This window comes from Cervus elaphus, chromosome 18 (assembly GCF_910594005.1).
Source record: "Cervus elaphus chromosome 18, mCerEla1.1, whole genome shotgun sequence".
Classification (NCBI taxonomy): domain Eukaryota; kingdom Metazoa; phylum Chordata; class Mammalia; order Artiodactyla; family Cervidae; genus Cervus; species Cervus elaphus.
In genome coordinates this window covers 61824434-61847648 of record NC_057832.1, presented here as the reverse complement: position 1 = coordinate 61847648, position 23215 = coordinate 61824434, and the positions used below count along the sequence as shown (strand labels likewise).

Genomic DNA, 23215 nt, shown 5'->3' with positions numbered 1-23215 from the left:
AGATGGTTGAGACTTTTATTAAATGTTATTGATAAATTATAGGGAACACACTCAATGATACTGGCAACCACATACAGGTAATTAAGAAAAAGGTGAGTGAAACATTTTCAGTACAGGTGCTTGAGAGAATAGGCTTAACTGGAAAACTATAACAAACCTTGTCTAGATTTGGAAGAGGATTTGGGGGCATTTCAAGCGGTGTAGACCTTATGCTCCAAATCCTTTTTGGCTTAAAGGAACTAATGTTCATTTTGTAAGTTTAGAGAAATGCAAGCCTTATCAGCTTGACATAGTCATGTTCCCTCAGCTAAGAAAAAGAATCAAATGCATAAGAGGAGGAGTAACTGGGAGAAATCTAAGAAGGGAAGGAGGAAGGAAGTGGTTAAAATGATATGACTATAGATTTAAGAAAATGTTTGGAGAGCTTGAATTGTTTGAGCTGAGAACTGCGAATAAAGTTCTGAGGGACACTGTGGTATGAACTGAGCTGGGTGGGACCATGTTAAGGAAGGAGATGATAGCACAAAATCTTGAGATAGGCAGGGAGCACTGTTGACTTTGAAGTAGGCTCTAGTATATGTTTGTGGAATAAATGATTGGGTAAATGGAGGGCTTGGTTGCTGTCCAGAACAACTGTGAGTCCTGGCAGCAAATGACAAAGAATAGAAATAGTTTGGGGTCAGGATGGAGGATGGGAATAGGGAAAGCATTTATTAATATATGTTTGTGTTTGTAATTCAGGGTAATTTCATAGCAATTTTCATCCTTACCATACCCTTTTTGTTTGTCCTCACATTGTTTATTTCTGCCTTACTCAGGTGCTCTGTGAATGTTCTATTATACACACACACACACACACACACACACACACACACATATATATACAAACACAATATATGTAAATAGAGATGATGCTTTGTGACAGATACAGAGAGAGAAATATTGATGAACGAAATTGTTTATTTCTGCCTTACTCAGGTGCTCTGTAAGTGTTCTATTATATATCTACACACATACACACACACATATTATTACACACAATATATAAATACACAAATACACAATATATACACACGATATATAAATAGAGATGATGCTTTGTGACAGATACAGAGAGAAAAATATTGATGAATGAAATCTGGGGCTTGCAGTATATTTGAGAAATAAATTTACACATACTTATTAAGAAGATGGAAAGGTGCTATAGAAAGACACAAAGAAAGTGATGGCAAACAACATGGGAGAGAGAGAGCATCTCTATCTGGGTCATTTGGAAAACTCAGAAAAAACTCTTGATTTGAGTTGGACCAAGAATCATAGTCAAACTCCACAAGATTTGTGGAGATAGATGTGAAAAGCGAGGTCTGTTACAGAATGTGGAGGACTTCACTAAGAGCATTGTATGAGCTCTATTAAGGAGTTGAAAATAAAGTAAAGTTGTAAAGATAAGCTAAAGTAATTTTGAGGAGGTCCTTGATTCTCCTGAGAGGAATTTGTATATCCTTTCTGTAGGCAGTAGTGAGCTATTGAAAGTTCTTGATAAGGGTAAGGATAGGACCAAATTGGTGTTTTTAGAAAATAAATCTGGTGGCAGCTCAGAGGATGGTTTTGAACGGAGAGGCAAGAGTGAAGGTCGTGACTTTGCAGAAGGATTTTACAATAGCCTGACAAAAGATGAGAGGAGTACCAGTGGGAGTGGAATTGAGACTATGGATTTAAGAACAATAGCAAAAGTAGGACAGTGCTCTACCTTGCTGTAAGAGAATGTTGAGGGCATTGATTTTTACTTACTCATTTTTGAATCTCCTGAAACTAGGCACAATGTCCAATTTTGTTCAATGGCATTTTATATGGTTGGGTAAAATACTTAATATGGGAGGGGGTGGAAAGATAGAAATTTAAGGTAATTCATAGGTTTGCTTTGTAACCTGAGTGGAAATATAGGAGGAGTTGAGTCTGTTTTTTGATCATGTTGGTTCCATGGAAATTACCCCTAAGCCAGGATGGCCAGTAGGCCACTGAAAAGGAGAATCTGTCAGTAGGAGATTCAGGTGAGGGTCAGGCTTACAGTTTACCACCAAGTAGCTGATGGATGGGCACAAGAGTGAGAGAGGGTATTTAAGGACATGATTTAGGGGAATGGCCACCCTTTTGGGAGAAGAAGGGAAAGAATACAGAGAGAGCGTTTATAGGATTGGTCACAGAAATGTTAGATATTTAGGGGCCATGGAAGATGAGAAGAGCTGTAGTTTGTTAGAAGCAGGGTGTAGAGAGGGCTGCTTTTGGGTGCAGAATTTTGAGCACGTCCATCACACACTAATGGAAAGAAAGCCATGGGATAGAAAGAGAAAAGATGAAAGAGCCTGGGTTGGAACCGCGGTGCAGTGGGTGTTTTGTAATTGAAAGAGTAAAATCCTGGGAAGGAAGGGGATGATAAGAGTCTTTGGAAAGTTCCCCTTTGAGATGGGGATAGGAGAAAAGGATGAGTGATCATCTAGAGAAAATTTCATATGAGTAAGAGATTATTGAAGGCCTCGATGTTCTCAGAAAAATAGATGTAACATTTGCTGAGAGCAAGTTGGGGTTAGGATGAGTCAAGAAATTTGAGATGTGTGGAAAAGATTGGGAAGGATTCAAGAGGGAGTCCATCTGGGGCAAACAAAAAGATTGCTCAGTAACACTGAGAGCTTAACAAAGAATGAGTGGCATGAATTTTTAGTGGACACGGTCAGCATGGTTGATTGCCTTTCTCAGCAAGAAGCATTCGGGACCTTGGGAATAAAAGCAGATAGAATGGATTTTTGGAATTGGCTTAGGGTTGGAGATTGGCAGAATGAAAGCAGTGGGAGTCGGGGCAAGGGAGGAGGATCAGGCATGTGTGGGAAGAGTGTGTTTGTACCAACTGGTCTTGTGTTCCAGGCTATATGGGGAGCTGGAGAGACCAGAAGTACAATTAGCAGGCTGTGATTTCTGGTCAGCAAGAGTCATCCCTGTTGGCCTTGTTCAGTCAGTTCACGTACAAGGATTTAACATATATAATAGAGTGACCTTTACAGGGCTAGTGGGGAAGCTGTGGAATTTTTGGGTGTGTAAGAGCCTTTCCTGTTTCTTTGAACCTTGTTTCCTGGATCATGTTGAGTTGATTTCATGGAAAGGTCTAATAACAGTGTGCAATTACTTTACTAGCATTATATTTTTGTAATAAAAGATTTGGGGGAAAAGGAAACATAAATTGCCACAATCTAAAAGGCCATTTTGCAAGTGGAAAATTAGTTAAAACAACAGCAAACAGAAGAGGGAAACAATTCCACCAAATTGTTTTTCTGAGTTAATATAAGTATTCCACCCTATAAAGGCATGAGGTATGATTTTTATGTTTCTATTCCTAAAAGTCTTTATTCAGTTTTTATTAAGGGGAGATTGACTCTGCACTGGCTAGAGTCTAGGTGTTTGCATAGTTGAACTTTGCTGCAGCCCTTCCTGCTGTCTTGATCAGTCCTGTGTTTTGGATGATTCTTTCTCATAATCTGTTTCTCTCTCATCTTTTTCCCCCTCCTCTCTCTCTTGCCATTAACACTGAAGTTTCTTAAGCTTTTAGTATTTTGTTTTTAGGTTAGCCTACACATCCTGAAGGAGCTAGGGTTTCTACTGTAACTTTTGGAAATGGAGTTGTATTTTCTAGATTCTAATTGCTTAGAGTTCACTAAGCAGGAACTATGAAAAGAGTTATTTTAACATTAATTTCGTTTGTGGTTTCTGCTTGCAGTCCACTTCTGTTTTCAGATTCACACCCACATGATCTGAAGTAAGATGATTCATATGCATGTGCTTTTATGCCTGATTTGTAAGTAGTTTCGGGTATAAAGTCTGAAATTCATTTTCTTGCTAGCACAATATATCTTACCAAATATACCAACATATTTAAACTGGGAAACTTATGAACAGCTATTTCCTTTGTGCCTACTATGTACAAAATCCTGTGACAATTGAAAATGTGTAACACATGTTCTACCCAGAGAGAACTTGTAAGCTAAGTGAGAGAGAGGATGAGGTGTGTGTGTGTGCACCAAATCCCTTGTCTGAATATCAGTTCAAGAAAACTACAAGAGCCCTGTGACAGATTAGTTTACGGCCAGTTTCAAGGTGACCGGTTCAGTTCTGGAGCTTCTGGAGGTTAAGAGAGAAATCTCAGGATAGCAAGGGATCAGTCTTGTCTGAGTTAGGCTGTGAGTGATCCGAGCTGAAGAAGACACAGTTTGTAGGTCTTTTTGGTTTGGACTGTGCAGAGTTGAGCACTACAAATGAAGCAGCTTGTGGCTGGGCAGGTGACACACCCCCTGAAGGCAGGTGGCCGAGGACGAGGGAACCAGTTTCCTCTCCTCGCTGTCTCTACTCATAGAAATAGTTCGCCTGCTTTTTTCATGGTGAATCAGCCTTTAATCTTCTGGGTCTTTATGAATATAGGCCTACTTTGTTCTTATTTTTCTCGTCACATCACCCAAGCAGCATGCAGGATTGTAGGAAGATTTTCTGAGAGATTTTGCTCTTTATTTCTTACTGAGATAACAAGCTGAAATTATTGAACATGGGAAAGGTGTAGGAATTTGCAACATTAAAATATGTACAATGTTAAAATAACTCTATCAGGTTTTCACCCAAATGCATAATGGATTTAATTCTTACTGAGCAAAGGAGTAACATATTCAATCTTTATTTTAGAAAAGCATTTCTGTTTGGAAGAGGAAATGAGGATAGGCCCTGGTAGTGGATATAGGCAAGAAAGTATAGATTTAAGAGAAATTGAGAGCTATAACTAGCAGGTTCTAGCAATTGATTGTTGGGAAAGGGACAATAAGGAGAAAATAGAGAATTGACAGTGATTCTGTGAAAACCACTGACCAGTTTACAAGCTACAGTTGGAGAAACAGGCAGGGACAGAAGAGAAGTGGAAATGTTAAGTTTGAATTGCTAAAGGTATATTGGTGTAGAGCTAAAACTTCAAATCTATAGGTGAAGATAGGTACTGGGGTGAACATAGTGGATCTATAAGTTATCCTCCTGGAGGTGACTAAAACTGGAAGTTAATGAGATTGCAGAGATTGTAAAGCCAGAATGGGTTGGTGGTCCTAAAGGAGAATTCCGAGTAGGCAGTGCCCCAAAGAAATGATCCAGAAGGCCAGAGGATGTATTGATGGTTTAAATAAGAGGCTCCTGGTTTTCTCCTTTAGGAGAATTACCAGAGAGGAAGCATCTCCCAACTTCTAATTCATATCCACCATTCTGAAGTCTAAGAAATCGATTTCAATATACTGCAGAGTCTCTCATTATCGTCATATTTGTGGCTTTACCACTATTTGTAATGCTCTTCTCCATCCTCTCTCACTTATTTATTTCAAGATCAGACTCAAATCATAGCTTAGAAATGCTTTTACAGATTAAAGAACTTCTTTGGTTCAGTTTTGACTTCCATTGGCCTTCATTTTTGTAAATAGTGCTCAATAAGAGTTCATCCCTTAAACAGAGAGCTTGGGGTAGAATGTTCTTAATAGAATCTGTTAGTATAACTGAGAGGTAACAGAAAAGTTTTAAAAACTATGGCACTTAGAATAATGATGATGTTAAAACACTAAAGATGGGTGTGTAACCTTATTTTTTTTAAAGGGGAAGAAGGTAAAGTCCTCAATTTCTTTTATAATAGAGTTAATTACTAAGTAGGGGAACTACTCTAGATAAGGTGTCTCTGGATTTTGGCAGTCATTAAGGCAAATTGTTTCAGGATAGCTTTTTAGATAAGAGTAAAAAGACTAAAAAGTAAAAAGAGTAAAAAGATGGTGACTGCAGCCGTGAAATTAAAAGACACTTAACCTTGGAAGAAAAGTAGTTATGACCAACCTAGAAAGCATATTAAACAGCAGAGACATTACTTTGCCAACAAAGGTCCATCTAGTCAAGGCTATGGTTTTTCCAGTAGTCATGTATGGATGTGAGAGTTGGACTATAAAGAAAGCTGATTGCTGAAGAATTGATGCTTTTGAACTGTGGTGTTGGAGAAGACTCTTGAGAGTCCCTTGGACTGCAAGGAGATCCAACCAGTCCATCCTAAAGGCGATCAGTCCTGGGTGTTCATTGGAAGGACTGATGCTGAAGCTGAAACTCCAATACTTTGGCCACCTGATGCGAAGAACTGACTCATTTGAAAAGACCTTGATGCTGGGAGGAATTGGGGACAGGAGGAGAAGGGGACGACGACAGAGGATGAGATGATTGGATGGCATCATGGACTCAGTGGACATGAGTTTGAGTAAACTCTGGGAGCTGGTGATGGACAGGGAGGCCTGGAGTGCTGCAGTCATGGGATTGCAAAGAGTCGGACATGACTGAGCAACTGAACTGAAGAAGATTATCATGCTTATAAAAGTAGGTTGAATATGGAGGCTCTGTCACATGGAGGAAAGATTAGACTTTGATGGCAAAGAACAAAATACTATAAATCAGTGAAAATTATAAGTCAATTTTAGACGATTTGGGGGAAGTCTTTGAATACTTAAGAACTCCTAACTTGAAGTATGGTATCTTGTGAGGCTGTTTCCCTGTCTCTGAAATTATTCATGTCTGCTCTCCTTGCTTTCTTCCTGGGATGCTGGATGTTGATATTTTGAACTGAATTTATGTTATCAGGTTGTGTTAAGAGATTTTTATGAGTCCGTGTAACTCAAAATTCTATGAGCCTTATGAATGTTTGGCTTTAATATGAGTGAATTTGCTGGTAGGAAGAACATTATTGAACTTGTATTTGAAGATGCAGGAGACTGGGGTCAGGTATCCTGAAAATACATTTTTAGGATGAGGAACTTTAGATTCTGATGTAAAAGGGTGCAGGAGAGTAAGATGACTGAGATCATGTGTCCTGGTGCCCTGTGTCAGCTTGCGGTTTTCTAACCTCCCCACTCCTTTTTTTTTGGAAAGTGCCTAATTTTTCTTACCCCTCATTTATTTAGAGCCCTGATTGTTGAGATATTACTTTGCATTATTGCTGCAGTTTGCACCTATTTATTTGCATATTTGTATTCAATTGCATAGTCATATAATTTTAAAATTGTTCTCTGATTTGCTGTGTATAAAACCTATTGTTTTCTACCCACCCCAACTAAACTAGTTGAGTCAATGTCATTTTTCTCATTCTTTCAAATCTAAACACACCATAAGCTTCTAACTGCATAAGAAGCCCTTTGAAGGAATGAATTTAGCTTTTGCTCAGAAGTCTTACTATTTTTCAAAATAATGGCAATAACAATTAGTTGATTAAATTGATTTAAGCGTTTAATTAATTCAACAAACAGTATGTCTGATTATATGATAACTTTTGTATATATATAAAACTAAGAAATTTAGTGATATGCTCATTCATCTGCTAAAAATATTTTGGTTTTAATCTTAAAATGTTTTGGACAATGAAATTTTAATCTGTTTTAGAACATCAAGCAAAGCAGGAGGGTTTTGCAATGTTTCTTAAAGGTCATTAAGCTTAAGGGATTATTTTTTTCTTTTTTCTTTATTTGGATCAGCGAGGAAGTGAAATTCCAGAGCCTCAGGTCTTCCTGAAAGCTGCCTTATCTTTGGTTTTTAAAGGTTACATTTGTAAAATATTTGTAGATTTCCACATTGTCTTAGCCTCTGGGAAATAGAGACCCAGATTTTTTAAAGTTTTTTTTTTTTTTTTTTTTTTTTTACTTTTCCCAAACATTTTAGTTTCAGATTATTTAAGATTTCATAATCCAGAATACACATAGATAATCTGAAATAATGTTGATATTTGAATGGAAGAGTAAAAATGAAATTGTTTATAGATAAAGGAGATGTGAATACAGATTGCATGGCAGTAAGAATATACATATTATATAGATTATAAGTGATCTGTCATAGGTTAAAATAAAATATTTAATTGAAGTAGATCAAGCATGGAGCAGCCCCAAATTATATGCATAAAGAAAGCTGCTAATATTTCTTGCTTTAAGAAATAAGTAAATTATATCCTGATTAAGTTTTATGCAGTTTTATAAGGATATCTGCCAAGCGCCATCATTTATACTAGTCTTCCACAAAATATACATATTAAGTACAGATAAGAAGTAGATTTGATGATTGGTTTGTGCATTTACACCTAACCTATGCCTAGTTCAAGAGAATATTTAAGGTAACCTGTAAAAGTACTTTAAAGTACATACGCACACGCACACACACACACACACACACACACACACACACACACAGAATAATGGAAACTAGGAGATCCAAACCTGAGGGAAAATTGAAATGTGTAAGTATAACTGCAGGGTCCAACCCAATGATTCAATTTTATCTGCAAATGTGAGGCAAAAAGAAAGCATTTTCTCTAATATCATTTTCATTGTCCATAAGGGAAAAAAATATATATATATATAGCTTTTCAGAAGAAGAAATACTTTTCCTTATATTCAGTCTGTAAACAGATTTCTAGCTTGGTTTTTATATAGTGATTACTGAATAGATAGATACTGTTCTCAACACCTCCCTAAGGTTTTAAAAAGGTGCTTATTGTAATGACACATAATATAATATTAGTAGCAAGTGTGAATGAGCCCTTATTATGTACCAGACAGTCTACTTTTCTACTTTCCAGGCATGGTTACATTTCTTTCCACATCCACCTCCTGATATATGGACTGGTGTTATTACCATTTTAAAGATAAAGAATCTGACAAAGATTACGGAAATTGCCCAGCATCCATGTAGTTAGTGGTGGACCCAGGTCCCTTGATTTCAGATTCTGTGTTCTTAAACATTTCTCCAGTAAAAAGTACAGTGCAAGGATAGTATTTCTGTCCCTGAGAACCTGAGTCTTTTTATTTATCGTTTGTTCTTATTCATTGAGTTGTTCATGCATGCTTAGTCCTGTCTGACTCTCTGCAGCACCTCAGACTGTAGCCCGCCAGTCTCCTCTGTCCATGGGATTTTCCAGGCAAGAGTATTGGAGTGGGTTTCCATTTCCTCCTCCAGGGGATCTTCCTGACCCAGGAATCAAACCCATGTCTCCTGCATATCCTGCATTGTTAGGCAGATTCTGTTTATCAAGAAAGATTCAAATATCTGGACTTTTAGACAATATTGTCTCTTTCTTGGAAAATGATGATTCGTGAACAGTATTGTACATGTTTTAAAAGTTTATTAGTAACTTTGACAAGCTCATTTCATCCTGGAAACAGACTACAACATTACTAGATACATTTCTTACTCTTATTTGTTAAAACCATTTATCTATTCAGTTAATAAATATGCTTGACTACAAACTAATGGATAAAAATATCCCTCAGGATTAGTTTGAATGATTGATTGTCTTATAGAAGTGAGTTTAAGTTTATTAATTTCTGTCTACAATGGGCAGAACTAGAACTAGTTAAAGATCACTTGATGGCATATTTATGCTTAAAATAAAGAACAATTTACTCCTGAATCAGACTGACAAACAGTAGAATATGATCCCTTATGAGGTAGCATTCCTTGGAATTTTGGAGAAAGGCTGAGTATTGCAATGGGCTTTCTACCCTGGGAGAGAGATGAAATTAGCTAATGGATTCTGAAGATGAAATAAATAAAACATATTAATGTCCTTTGAAAATTGCTAATACTGTAAATATAAAATCATTAACTTATTCTTTCAACAAAAGGAAGCATTTTCTTCTTTTTTACTTATTTAACAACTACATATCAGCTAAGTGGTTGTTATATGGCATATATAATATTTTACATGTACTATTATCCAGTGTACTCTTTTATACATTTAGATTGTTCTTTCTTATTAATCACTATTAAGTTATTTTATTCCCCACCTGTTTGAGATAAGTAAAATTAGATAATGCCAACTGGGCAAAATATTATAAAATTTTAAATCAAATGGAAATTCTATTTACCTAAATCTCATATCCTTTAGCAAGAATAATCAAGATTGGAGAAAGATTACTTCTCACCATTCACGCCTTTCTTTAGAAAAATAATAAAAAATAGAGTATTGATCCTTCAGATAGTCATTTCTGAGTAGGACATATTATATTTAAATTGATCCTTTAGAATTCTTACCTTTTTCCTTTGACTGTTTGGCATAATTCATGCTCATCATTTTCTTTGAAAATTAATTCAAACCCAGTGCTTTACAGAGTTTTTCTATGATTTTTCTCTTCTCCATTCTAAACACCCTACAGTGTGTGTGTATATGAAGTTTTGGCTCTATTGTTTAGCCTTTGTGCAGACTCAGATTTATAGAATTTTACAGACAACAAAGATCTCTGCAGCCATCCAGCTCAATGCCCTCGTTTCTGGATAAAGAGAATGAGGCCGAGGCCCAGACACACAGCTGGTCAGTCTTTGACCCAGAATTAGGACCCAGGGCAGTTTTCATTCTCTTCTGTTTTGTAGTTGCTTGATTATTTTGTGTGTGTGTGTTCGGTTTTCCCAGCTAGAGGATTCATTATCAAGGACCAAGCTTTTCCCCCTCATCCACCGATTCTTCTGTGTTTCCCTCCTTGGTGTGGGCAAAGGAGAATGTGTAGGAGCTAGCCTCTTGGCAGCAGATGCCAGTGGTATATGACTGTCCTTTGCTCTAGTGATATTTTTAAAGTGTCTTCAACTTTTGTTTTAACTAGATATCTAAAACATATTTCTTAATGTTCATCTATTAGTAGGACTGTTTAGTGTTATGTGTGGTAATTAAGGTTTAGTATTCTGAGTGTTGTTCTAACATAGAGACAGAACTAAATCCCTCTATATTAATTAGTGATTGGATAAAATTGTATTTTCTGATAACTTGGAATACTGTGACAAGGGGATGAGAAGCAAGGCCTATAGCTCAGTATTTGATGGGCTTTTCTAAGTTTTCTCTAAATTTTACAGTACAGAAGGGCTTCCCTGGTGGCTCAGATGGTAAAGAATCTGCCTGCAATTCAGGAGACCCGTGTTGAATCCCTGGGTTGGGAAGCTCCCCTGGAGAAGGATTCCCTCTTCTGGCAACCCACTCCAGTATCCTTGCCTGGAGAATTCCATGGACTGAAGAGCCTGGCAGGCTAAGTTCGTAAGAGTCATGAAGAGTTGGACACAACTGAGCAACTAACACTTTCGAAGTTTTCTCTAAATTGTATAGTACCAAAGAGCTTACCTAAAACAGTCCCCTTCAAATCTGGCCATATATGATGGTGACACCCTCCTTTCTCCATATCACCCAAATTGGGACCCCAAAGTTGGGACTTGTGTATCTTTATGTTAAATATGGTCTATAGTAGAGAGCCAGTGGCTTGGAAGAACAGCATGATTGACATGACGAAGATCCCCTTTTAAGAGAGTGTTACTAAGTTGGGAAAGAGTGCTTGTATATATATAGTTGGGGAGGAAAGGATGTATATACAGAAATCTGTAGAAAGATAGATTGATTTTATGCATCACTGAAATTATTTAATTGCCTTTGACATCATATCAAACATTTCCTTGTCAAATCTTTGTGGGCCTGTCATATCTTTCAGGCCCAAATAGCAGTTAAATTGCACCTACAAACCTTCATAAAGCTAGAAAGGAATCAATTAAACCAGGACCATGGCTTCTGCTGCTGTAATTCAGAAGTGATAGGCAACGTAAACAGATAACAGAAATCCATTATTAGAAACTGCTATTTTCTCCTCTTAATGAGTAGTGGCTGACGCAAACCTATTGAAAGTTCTAATAAGATTGGCTGGACATCATGGTGCCCATTTTGCAGTAACCAGTTAAATCTCATTCTCTCTCAATGCATTTATTCAGTATTAGATACAACTGCACACCATTTATGAGGCTGCCATATTTGTATTCCATTAATATTAAAGATGTGTTAATAAAATAAAAATAGATATGTTAACACATAATAGTCAAGTAGTCACAGAAGTTTATAAGAGTGAAGAATTGGTGAGTCAGTTTAAATTTGGAGTTTTTTCTGAGCCTTGCTTTGGTTCTGAGTGTTAATGATCATAGCAAAAGCCTGAGACCAACTCTTAAGGACATTTAGTTTTCAAAGGAGGCAGCGCTGGGTAGACTGATGATTGTGACTTAATAGTAGTTACATAGTTATCATTTCTTGAATATAATGAGACAGAGAATGATAATTTTCCTTTCCTTTTTCAACTTGAAAAGCTCTCAAGGGATCATCTAATTCTAGAATTTCACAGATAAGGAAACTTAAAAAAAAAAAAAAGATAACTGTCTCAATAAATATTCAGAGCAGGAGGAGCATTGTTTTCTTCTTAGCAGTGGGTCACTACTAAAACTGTGTGTGTACGAGCCACATGACATTTTCATTTAGTCAATGGAGAGTTGAGAGGGTCTGTGTTTAGCACTTGAATATTGGACTTGATTCAAATGTGAGTCAAGTGTGTCTAGAGGCTTTATTCATACCTATTTTCTTTTAGTCAGCATTGCTTCATAATGCCCTGGTTTCATGAATTAATTTTAATGGAATTAAACTTGAACAGTTCAAAATTATATAATTAATTTCATTCAGCTTCAATTAGAGTTACTAATTGAATCAAGCCTACTAGCATGACACCTGGCGGCAGTCAGCTACATAACAGTAGCAGCAAGAATGTCGGACTCTGCTGAGGAGAGAGTTCCTGTATAGAGCTACTAGAAAAATCTTTCCTATTGATCATCTCAGAAAGGCCTTGGGTTGACTGTAGCAGTGGAAAAACTTCAGAAGTTGTTTAAAAAACTCAATATTTTAGTTTAAACTAACACATCTCAGGAAGGTTACATTTTCCCTAGGATAATGCTGAGTAAATGCTACATAAATCTAGAACATGTTGGTTTAGTATGGTTCTAATTTATATTTTACTGCTATCTGAATACAGTTTTGCTTTCTAAAAATACTTAGCATTGAAGACCCTATTTTTTTAATTCAGAAATCTTAGCCTCTGGACTTATTCCTGAGTGTCCATCTATTTTCATGTGTTGAAATGTGTTTTATGGTAGAACTTTTCAATTGTGAAATCCCCATGGTACAGGAGAAATTTCTGCATGTGCAGAACTTTTTTTTTTCCTTCCACTGGAAATGTTAATACAGTTGACTAACAACTTCTGTTTGAATCTCTTTCCTTTCCTTGCTTCCATGGTTTGACATCATCTAGTTTTTCTTCCTTCTCTGATTCCTTTCTAATTGTATAGAACCCTCCTGATACTCTTCATAGACTTACAGTTTTGGTGATCCTATTCATTTGAATTCATTTGAATGACTTCAAGTTTAAGAAGATGACTGTTTCAGCTATAACTTTGTGACTTGCAAATTCAAATGCTCAAAGCTAAATTCATCCACTAGACTGTTGGTTGGGCTACAGTCCATGAAGGTTGGGGTGTGTTTTGTAATTGATTGTGTATTCAACTGCATAATACAGTGCCCAAATATCTACTATATACAAATATACATTTTTATTTTTTAAAAAATATATTAAAAGTTTAGTTGATTTATAATGTTGTGTTAATTTCTGCTGTGCTGATGTACTCAGTCATGGCCGACTCTTTGTGACCCCATGGACTGTAGCCCACCATGTTCCTCTGTCTGTGGAATTTTCCAGGCAAAAATACTGGAGTGGGTTGCTGTTTCCTTTTTCAAATTTCTGCTGTACAGCAGAATGATTCAGTTATACATAGATACATATACAAATATGTATTTTATAAATTATTTTCCTGTTCTCTAGGTTTTCCCAGTCAAATCCATTCTAAGACAACTCAGTCATCTCCAGCTATCATCTTCTTTGATAGTCTGTGAATCCTCTAATTATTTTCTCACAGTTACCTCCTTTCCCATCTTCTTATCCATTTGACAAAACTCTCATCAGTCTCCCTTTTAGTTTCCCTTACTCTGTTCTCCCTGTTAGATGCATCCATCCTCCAGTGATTCTTAAGGATTTAAGGACAGTTGAATCACGTGGGTCCCCTATTCCCAAATTAAAGTAGAATTTTAGGTTATGAGGCCCAGGAAACTATTTTTTAAGAAGGCCCCTGAATGAGTTAAGTACTGTCAGGATTGAGAACCTCTGGTGTGTGTATAGTTTGTTCATCTCCCCCATGTGTGGCTTTGATTAAACAGTTCACAAAGCTACCATGGCTACTGTCACTTATTTATCTTACTTTAAAATCAGGTCCAGATTTTTCACCTTGGCATGCAAATATCCATAGCATGTCCCTGTTCAGACTTTCACAATCTTATTTCCCAATATCCCTCTTTAAGTAGTTCACAGTGCAGAAGATTTGAACTTTTGCCCAAGTGTCTGCTTTTGGAGTTTGCCCTGCAATTCTTTCACTTGGAATGGTTTTTCTCTCATCTCTACTTTGAGAATTCCTGCTGATCTTAAAGATTATCCAGTATGCACCATTTTCTATCATGCTTTTCTTGAGCTCTGAATTCTGATGAGTATCTTCTAACTTTGAATCTCTTTAGTGCTCTCGACCTCTCATAACATTCATTTAACCTTGTGTTATAGTCAGCTTTTTGCTTAAGTTATGTTCCCAATAAGACATTACTTTTCCTTACTCATTGGCTTCCTCCCTGGAGAACCCATAAACTCAACATATAAATCTCTCATCATCTTTGATGCTTTCCCTGCCACCCTTGCTCTACATGTATGGACTCACTTCCATCCTTGATAGAACTGTTACATGGCAGATCATTTGTTATGTTTTGATGACCTGTTTACAGTAATCTTAACAGACAATTTTTACAGTAGAATGTTTCTTCAATGCTAGTCGTAAAGTGCATGTGTGTGTGCTAAGATGCTTCAGCCCTATGGGCTGTAGACTATCAGGCTCCTCTGTGCAAGGGATTCTCCAAGCAGGAATACTGGAGTGGATTGCCATGCCCTCCTCCAGGGGATCTTCCCGACCCAGGGACCAAACCTGTGACTCTTAAGTCTCCTGCATCGGCAGACATGTTCTCTACCACTAGTGCTGCTTCTGAAGTGCACTCATAGAGTAGATGCTAGTAAATCTCTATTGAGTTAATAACGTATGCAGTGGTTAGTAGAGATATTGCTCCTATTTCTTTAAATTATGGCAGACTTAGAAGCATTTGGGGAAAAAATCTGTAAAAATGAAAACAGAGAAAAATATGTAACATTTAATGATAATACATATTTTTTTTATTTAGAAAAATGTGATAAAGAAAATACTGAGAGAGAGATAACTCAAGCTACTGATAGCTGCTTCACACACGGAGAGATGCAAGACCAGTCCATTTGGGGAAATTGTTCGGATGATGAACTCATCAGAAGTAAGTATTTTTGGAGAAAATTGGAGTGATTCAAGGACATGACTGTAATAATATGCTCTCAGTTAATCATCTCATATAATTCTACTAGAAATCTGTAAATGAACAGCTTACCTGAAAGTGTTTTTCATGAGTCTTTTAAAATATAGAAGTAAAAGCAGAGTATAAATAATATTGTCTGCCAGGTTTCATCCTGTCTTTAAAAAGGAAGTATTAAGCTGAAAATTTTGGACTCCATTCTCAGAGAAATTTAAACAAAACTTAATCCCTTCTTGAGTAACAACTAAGTAGAAGTTGGACAATTCTACGTATAGACAGTGAAACTAAAAAGATAAAGACGAGTTAGAGGACAGTGAGGACTATTTTGGCAACGCCATGTGGTCCCTGTTCTGGCCAAGTGACTCCAACCTGTTTTTCCCAGTTAACACTTTTATCACTACTTAGCTTCTTTATATTCTCTTCCTCTTCTTAAAGTTGCTCTGTAGAATATGTAAGAAGCTTTGGTTTAGTTTTTTTGTACTCTGGGAATGTCCAGAAATACCAGTATCTGTTAAGTGCTATTCAAAATCCATGTTGATGCAGGTTGCGCTTGTTCTGGCCGCTAAATTCCCCCTGGTGGATTCAAGATGAATTGGCCACGTAGTGAAAGATTCTCTGTAGTAAACGTATATATAGAAAGAATACCACTGCGCTGTGCCATGCCGGGATGGCCTTAGGAGTACTACATCTGAAATTATCATTTATGGTAACCAAATTATCCATGTCACTTTTCAGTTTTTCAGAGAAGAGAGAGGAGAAGTTTTGTTCTGGGAATCAAGTGTTATTTACTTTTTTTTGTTTTTATTTATTTTTTGTTTTAATTCTTCAGACAACTCTATAATACTGAAACTTTTTTTGTGTTACTTATTAGATTTACTTTGAATAATTGAAACCAAATAGAAAAAAACAGGTAGAAGGAAAAAGCCAACTTTGTAGAAGAAAAAAAACACACAATAAAAACACTATAGAAGGAGACTTCAAGTTTTCAAGCAAAAGCTCTAAAAATGACCGTGTTTTAGTTTAATTTTAGAACTATTTTGGTTTTTTACACTTTTCTACTGGGGAAGGGAATAGAAAGGAAGTGAAACTCAGAAATTAGTGAGGAACAAGATTTATTCAGCTTTCTCCAAAGTATCAAAAAAAATTATTGCAAATAAATATTTATCTCCAAAACATATATTGATTGTCTTCTTTCTAAATGTTGACGCTGCTATTGTGAAACTTAAGGGTGTGTAAGATACTGGCATATCTTATCTGTGATTTTTCAACAACCAGAGAGCGTGAGACAGGGTCTTACAGACAATTTTAACTTTACCTTTTGGGAGGCATGATTGTTTGCTTTTTTTTTTTTTCCCCATATTCATAGAATTTTAAGTATGTGTATTTCATTAATTGATTTATTTCACCAGTTTCCCTTCCCAAGGCCCACACTTGGAAAACATGAATAAGGACTCTTAGGACAAAAACTAAAATATAAGCGCCATTACATAAGGATATGGAGAGTCATGTTGTTGTGTTAAAAAATTTTAGTGCTATTTGATGAAACTCATTTTAGCCACAGAACTCATACTATTAAAGTGAATGGATTTAAAACATACTCCTCTCTCTATTGTCTGTATTGATTATGGACAGTGATAAAAAATTATTGTAAAGTGCATGAAATAGTTTTTTTATTGAGATAATGATGCAGCCTGTATCATGGGGTACTGGAGTAATAAGGAACAACTATCTAGGTACATACTAATATATACTGAAAGAATCCAGAGAGAGAGATTTATTACCTCCTTTGAGAGAATGGCTGGGAAAATTGACAGATGAATGGATATCGGAAGATAATGGCCAAAGACAGTAATGCTGCTCTTGCTCAAAACTTAAGTTGCCAAGAATTTCCACATATTTGTGGGTGACTTTGGATTATGAATTCTGATGACAGATTTCAGAAACTACAATTTTGTTATTTTCCCAGTCACAATTCTCTAGACAAAGGCTACTCTGTTGGGTCTACAGAAACATTTGATATGTGGATTTTCCAAAATGGAACACTTTATGTCATCTTTAAAACCAACTCAAGTCTGGATAGCATCTGCAAGTTTGATAATCTGATAGCTTTTGCTGTTCCAACTCCCAGACACTGAAGTCTGCTAGGCTAGCCTGACTTTCCATCTTCAGCTTTCCCCATTGAGTCCTTGGCCGTCTCTGCGTCATTTAGCGTCTGTCTCTCTCAACCCTGCAGTTAGAGAGATGTGTGTTTTCCTCTTACTTCAGCATCTAGAGCATTCTGGGGGGCCTAGTGCATCTTTGGTCATAACAATAGCCCTGGAAAGAAGGCTGTGGCTCAGAGCTGCGTGGGGAGGAGGGGAGCATCTGCGTGAGTCAGGCCTGGGCTGGCCCCTGTGCCAGGAGTCCTGTCTGGCTCCCTGAGCTCCGAGGAAGAGGCGGACAGCTGGCTCTCATGGAATTGATTTTAGTTTCCCACTGTAGTGCGAGGTTGGCTGGATGGAGGGATCATCAGAAAAATAAGGCCGGCTGGGGTGTGGGAACATTTTCAAATGTGCAACCCACTCTTTTTCCAAGCTTCCATGGGACAGTTCAGCTGCATAAGCAAGAAGCAAAGGGGAGTGACTCTGCTGTTGAATGCAACTTCTTTCTATCTATTCTTGAGAGTGGTGAGTGAGGGCTGGCAGCTAACATCTCTGTTGTCCCGGATGCCTGCTGCCTTTTTTGTTGGACATTTAAAGCATAATTTATAGGGGACTGTTAGCTGTCAGTGTGACGGGGCTGTTTTTACTTTTCTGAGAGTAACTGGGCTCTGGAAAGTCAAGGGAGTGGCTGCTTTGGAAATTGTATTCTAATTAAAGGGTGTATTCTCAGGCCTCATAAACGAGATCCAAGCTGAGAATAATTTCCAAATTATTCTGTGAACTTTAACCCTGACCTCAGTGGACCACCCACTTGTGGCTCCCACTTGGTGCAAGTTCTACACAGAAGTTCCAGCTTTGTGAGCCTTCCCTGGTCCTTCTAGAAAACATCGCAGGTGGCAGACCTGAGGGACTGTGCTCTCAAGGTCTGGATTTCAAATCAGTTGTCCTTGAGTTGCTAACTTATTAGAATCCTTTCTTGAAGTTTTTATCCATATGGAATCAAACATTTTGAATAAATAGGCCACACACAATCTGGTCAGGGGATGTGCATAGTAGCTCTGTTGCTTATGAAATTTAAATTAAAAAGATATTTCCAACCACTGAAATTTGTTTAAAAAAAGTCTAAATCAAATAAGTAAAAAAATTAAAAACATAAGAAGGTTTTGTGAGGAAGTTTGGGAGGGTTTTGTTTTTTAATAATTATTTTTATTCATTTTACAATTTAAAAGGCATTTGTATTCTGAGAAAAATATTCTGGTATTTAATTTCTGGAATGGGGCTTCCATTTTAGAGTTTGTAAGAGTCTCTTTCTATGGCTAACACTGGCTTTTCCCCTCAGATTGACATATGTGGGACAGTATATAATTTGGAGCTATGCCATGTTTTAATAATCACTAGTCTGATTTGGTGGAATAAATGTTGCAGTGAAGTGACATCCTCAATTAATACTAATTTTTCTATTTAACCCATAATATGCATAAACTGGTAACAGGCAATAGGCAACATTTCATATTTTAATTAGACTAGAAAAGGAATAGAAGTAACATTTTGATCTCAGTCTTTGGGGGTATTTCTAAGGTAGGAAGGAGTGTATCTGAGAGTGTATGTGCATGTGCGTGTGTTACTGTGCCTATACTCATAGGCATGAGTAAATTTTCCTTTAATTTAGGTCAAATTCTACTATTCTAATTATTTCCTATGGAGAGCTTACATTTTTCTTCTTTCTAAAGTGCCTCAGGTGTCTCAGATTTTTCTAGGTCTTTCTGAAAATTCTTATTACTTAACTTTATCCTTGGACATCACTTTTTACATAAACGTCTCCTAATTCTAAATGTCATTACTTCACTCCAGAAATTTTCCTTAGCTTCCCTTCCGAAATAAATTTCCCATTAAATGAAACTATTTTGCTCAGCTAATTCTCTCCTTTGTGATTTTGTAGAATTCCCATGATCTGAAGCAAAGTTAGAATGCTCTACTTAAATGGTAATCCCCATTCTATTTAACCCATTTATTCATTTTGAAGAGGTTTTAGTTCTCATAATAGTAAGCACTTAATTGGTCGTAAAACACAAGCCTCTCTCTCTAATTCACAATCGCCTCCTCTTTACTGAGCTGGTATGTCATGCTTTTTCACTCTTGCTTCTACTTGAAATCCTCCTCTTGGCATCCGCTGAGTTTCCTCACAGCATCCAGAGGCTCTGCTGTTAGGGACTCTCATTTCTTTTACCAACCTTCGCTAACTTATTGCTGATCACCCATTAATGAATACCATTTCATTACATTAGAGAACGCTTCCTCTATGTAAAATACTGAAAAGCAGAGACTACTCAGGTGTACTATTTATATACTTAGAGCATTTTTAACTTTAAATGTAAAGAAAGAAAACTGAGAGGTTTGGATTTAAATCTTTTCAGTGGCACTCATGTTTGAACGCACATCATGGCATTATTTGGTTTTCTTTAGAATTCATTTTATACAAAAGAGGCATAAACAAGCTCTCCTCCCACCTCCCATAAGTACCACCCAATAGGACTGGGAAATATGGCTTTCCTGTTATGTTTCATAGTTAATTGAAGATTCTTTGCTTAATACATCATGCTTCTTCATGTGGGAGTCCATATTGGGAGCAAGTCACGGTGACTTCCATCGTGCTCAGTGTTTAGTCCTCTATTTGTCTTTCAGAAAACTTATCCTATTCACTATGCTGACCAAATGGTTATGTAGCTACAGTTCAGATGCTTTAATTGTTGCTATAGAGAGGAATCTTTAACCATCAATTATTCCAAAACCAACTCATAGTTTGGTTTCGGGGTTGGGTGGATAATCATAAGCCATTGCTGATGGCTCCCCATATATGATGTATTGGTCAATGACAGCCATTTTAGACTGTTCTAGAATGGAGCTCAAGTTCCCTGACACAATTTTTCCTAGAGGTGTGTCACCCCGTGCTCATCTGGGTTTTGCCCAAAAAGCTAAGGAGAACCATTGTCCATGTTTTGTTTTAAGTACTTTAGGTTCAGGGTCCTGGAGAGCAATAGAAGCTGACTGCCAGAGTTCAGACCCTGGGTGCATCATTAGTTCTGGCGTAGAGACAGTTCCCTAAACTCTCTGAGATTGTATTTCTCATTTTTAGAATGTAGGTACTAATTCTGTATGCCTCATTGTACTATTTTAAAGGTTATATAAGAAAATGCATATTATATGTTGGTTCAGTTCAGTTCAGTTCAGTCGCTCAGTTGCATCCGACCCTTTGCGACCCCATGAATTGCAGCACGCCAGGCCTCCCTGTCCATCACCAACTCCCAGAGTTTACTCAAACCCATGTCCACCAAGTTGGTGATGCCATCCAGCCATCTCATCCTCCGTCGTCCCCTCCTCCTCCTGCCTCCAATCCCTCCCAGCATCAGGGTCTTTTCCAATGAGTCAACTCTTCGCATGAGGTGGCCAAAGTATTGGAGTTTCAGCTTCAGCATGTTGATTAGCACAGAGCTAAGTGGGTAAGCACTCAAGTGAATTTATCAGTTTTTATTATGATTGTTCTTGGGCCCAAGTATCAGTTATAAGGGCTTTTTCTCCACTCTCTGTGATGGGTTATGTGTCCAGACATACTGGATACAGAGACCAGGTTTTTCTGAGACCATTAATACTTATGTTCATGACAGAGGCCAGCACAGTTGCTGTTACATGGTTTATGCTTAATAAATGCTTGATTACTTAAGTGTATTGAATTAATGAGAGGAGGGAAGAGATTCTTTACCCATCTTGCTTCTATTATTTCAGCTTTAAGGTCGTATGATGAACATTCTAAATCATTGCCTTTTCCCTTTTAATCCTTCTAACCCCCTTCTTAGGTAAGCTTCCCAGGTGGCTCAGTGGTAAAGAATCTGCCTGCCGTTGCTAGAGACGCAGGAGACAAGGGTTCTATCCCTGGGCATGGAAGCTCCCCTCTAGAAAGAAATGGCGACCTACTCCAGTATTCTTGCCTGGAGAATTCCATGGGCAGAGGAGCATGGGGGCTGCAGTCTATGGAGTGGCAGAGTGAGGAATGACTGAGCACACACATAGCTGCTCCCTTCTTACTCCCAAGCTACACCTGGTTCATTTATATTAACTTTCAAGTTCCACAGATGCTCTAATGATATAAAGCTGTCAAGTCCTGAGCTTGACTGCTGTTCATTGATAAGGCTCTTTTGAAGCATTCTAAGTGAACTGCGGCAGTGTTCTGGATAATGTTTATTGTCTGTGGAGGTGGTTAGGGATGACACTTTGGTTAGAGCCTTTCCCCCTATTCCTTATTTTTCTTGCCTATTTATAAGAAAGAGTCTGAGACTGCTTCAGTTCCATTCCTTCCTTCATTTTTCCTTCCCTTGCTTTCTCCTTATCTCCACCTCCTCCTCTCTCTTCTTTCTCTTTTCTTCTCATATTTCTCTATGCCCTTCTAAGTTAGTTTTTATGTTTTGTATCTATAAAATATATTTTTTTTATTATTCTTAGATTCCTATTAATGTTATTTATTACTTCACTTTTCACCTTTATCAAATACCATGATTCATTCAGTTTCCATTTTACATCCTACTGCTCTTTTGTTAAAGATTAAGATTTTCAGACATTCCTAAAATCTTTTAGTCTTTTGGGGGTGAGATGAGACGGTATTGAAGTACAAGTGGTGGACGAGGGCTCAGTGAGGGAACCAGACTTACTTTTTTTCCGCTTGGAAGTTCATTGAACTGGAGGGAGGAGCTGAGGCCTGGGAACTAGCTTAGAGACCACCGTGAAAATGCTAACCACTGAAGAAATAAATAACTTCAGTGATCAAGACCATAAATACTGCGGTCTAGATAATTTTAGTTCTCAAACCTCAAACTTCCTGGGTCTGAACACTCTGTGAATTTATGCAGAGATTAATACTTGTACAATGTGTTACTATAATGAATTTTCAGGATTAGGAATCAAGCTGTAACTTTGAAAACTGAATAAAAAATTGGTTACATTACAATGGGGTGCTAATAGTTTGCCGAAACTGTGTTGTGTTGAATACAGTGATGAGTGATTCAGGAGTGGTCTCCACATTCAGAATTTAGTCTGGTGGAAGAGACATACAGTTCATCTTGAAATGACAGTGTGTGTTTTGAATGCTATGATAAGTAACTGCAGGTGGCTGTGTGTTCACATTTGTGAAACATGCTCAGGTAGAGGAAGGTCCGAGGGGGCGTTCCAGAGGAAGTGATGTCTGAGATGACACCTGAAGGAGTTGGCCAACTCAGGCAGAGCAGGGGCAGGGGTGGAGCCAGAGTGTTTGAAGCCTAAAGAACAGTGCACCTACGGGTCTAGAGATAAGAAAGAATGTGGCCATTTTGAGGAGAGGTGGAGAAGTTTTGTGTAGGCTGGGATGTAAATTGTTAGATGAGGAGTGAAGAGATAGAGGGAAAGAATCTGTTAACAAAGGTTAAGGGAAGGTGGAAGGTATGGAAGGTAGAAATGGCTTAAATTTATGCTTTAGTTTATATTTTAGGATGATTGCTTTTCAGTAGTTTAAAATGGTAAGGACTGAAGGCATTAAGAGAACAACTGAGACCATTGTATTAATCCAGCTGAGAAAAGAAGGTGGCTGGGACTGGGGTAGAGTGGCAGGTGAGGTTGCAGGAAGTAGGTGGACGCAGCTTCAATCAGTAAGACATCTGGGGTAAGGGACTGGCAGGAGCTGGAAAGGAGACCAAGGTTTTTA

General features: G+C 37.5%; 1 protein-coding gene across 2 annotated transcripts in view; it reads left to right on the top strand.

The window, feature by feature from the left end:
• Positions 1-23215, top strand: part of MDFIC (MyoD family inhibitor domain containing) — a 93672-nt gene that overhangs the window by 5391 nt on the left and 65066 nt on the right. For both annotated transcript variants that reach the window (XM_043871612.1, XM_043871611.1), the window contains exon 3: positions 15191-15313. In XM_043871612.1, the coding sequence (XP_043727547.1) occupies positions 15191-15313 (123 nt within the window). The remainder of the gene's footprint in view (positions 1-15190; positions 15314-23215) is intronic.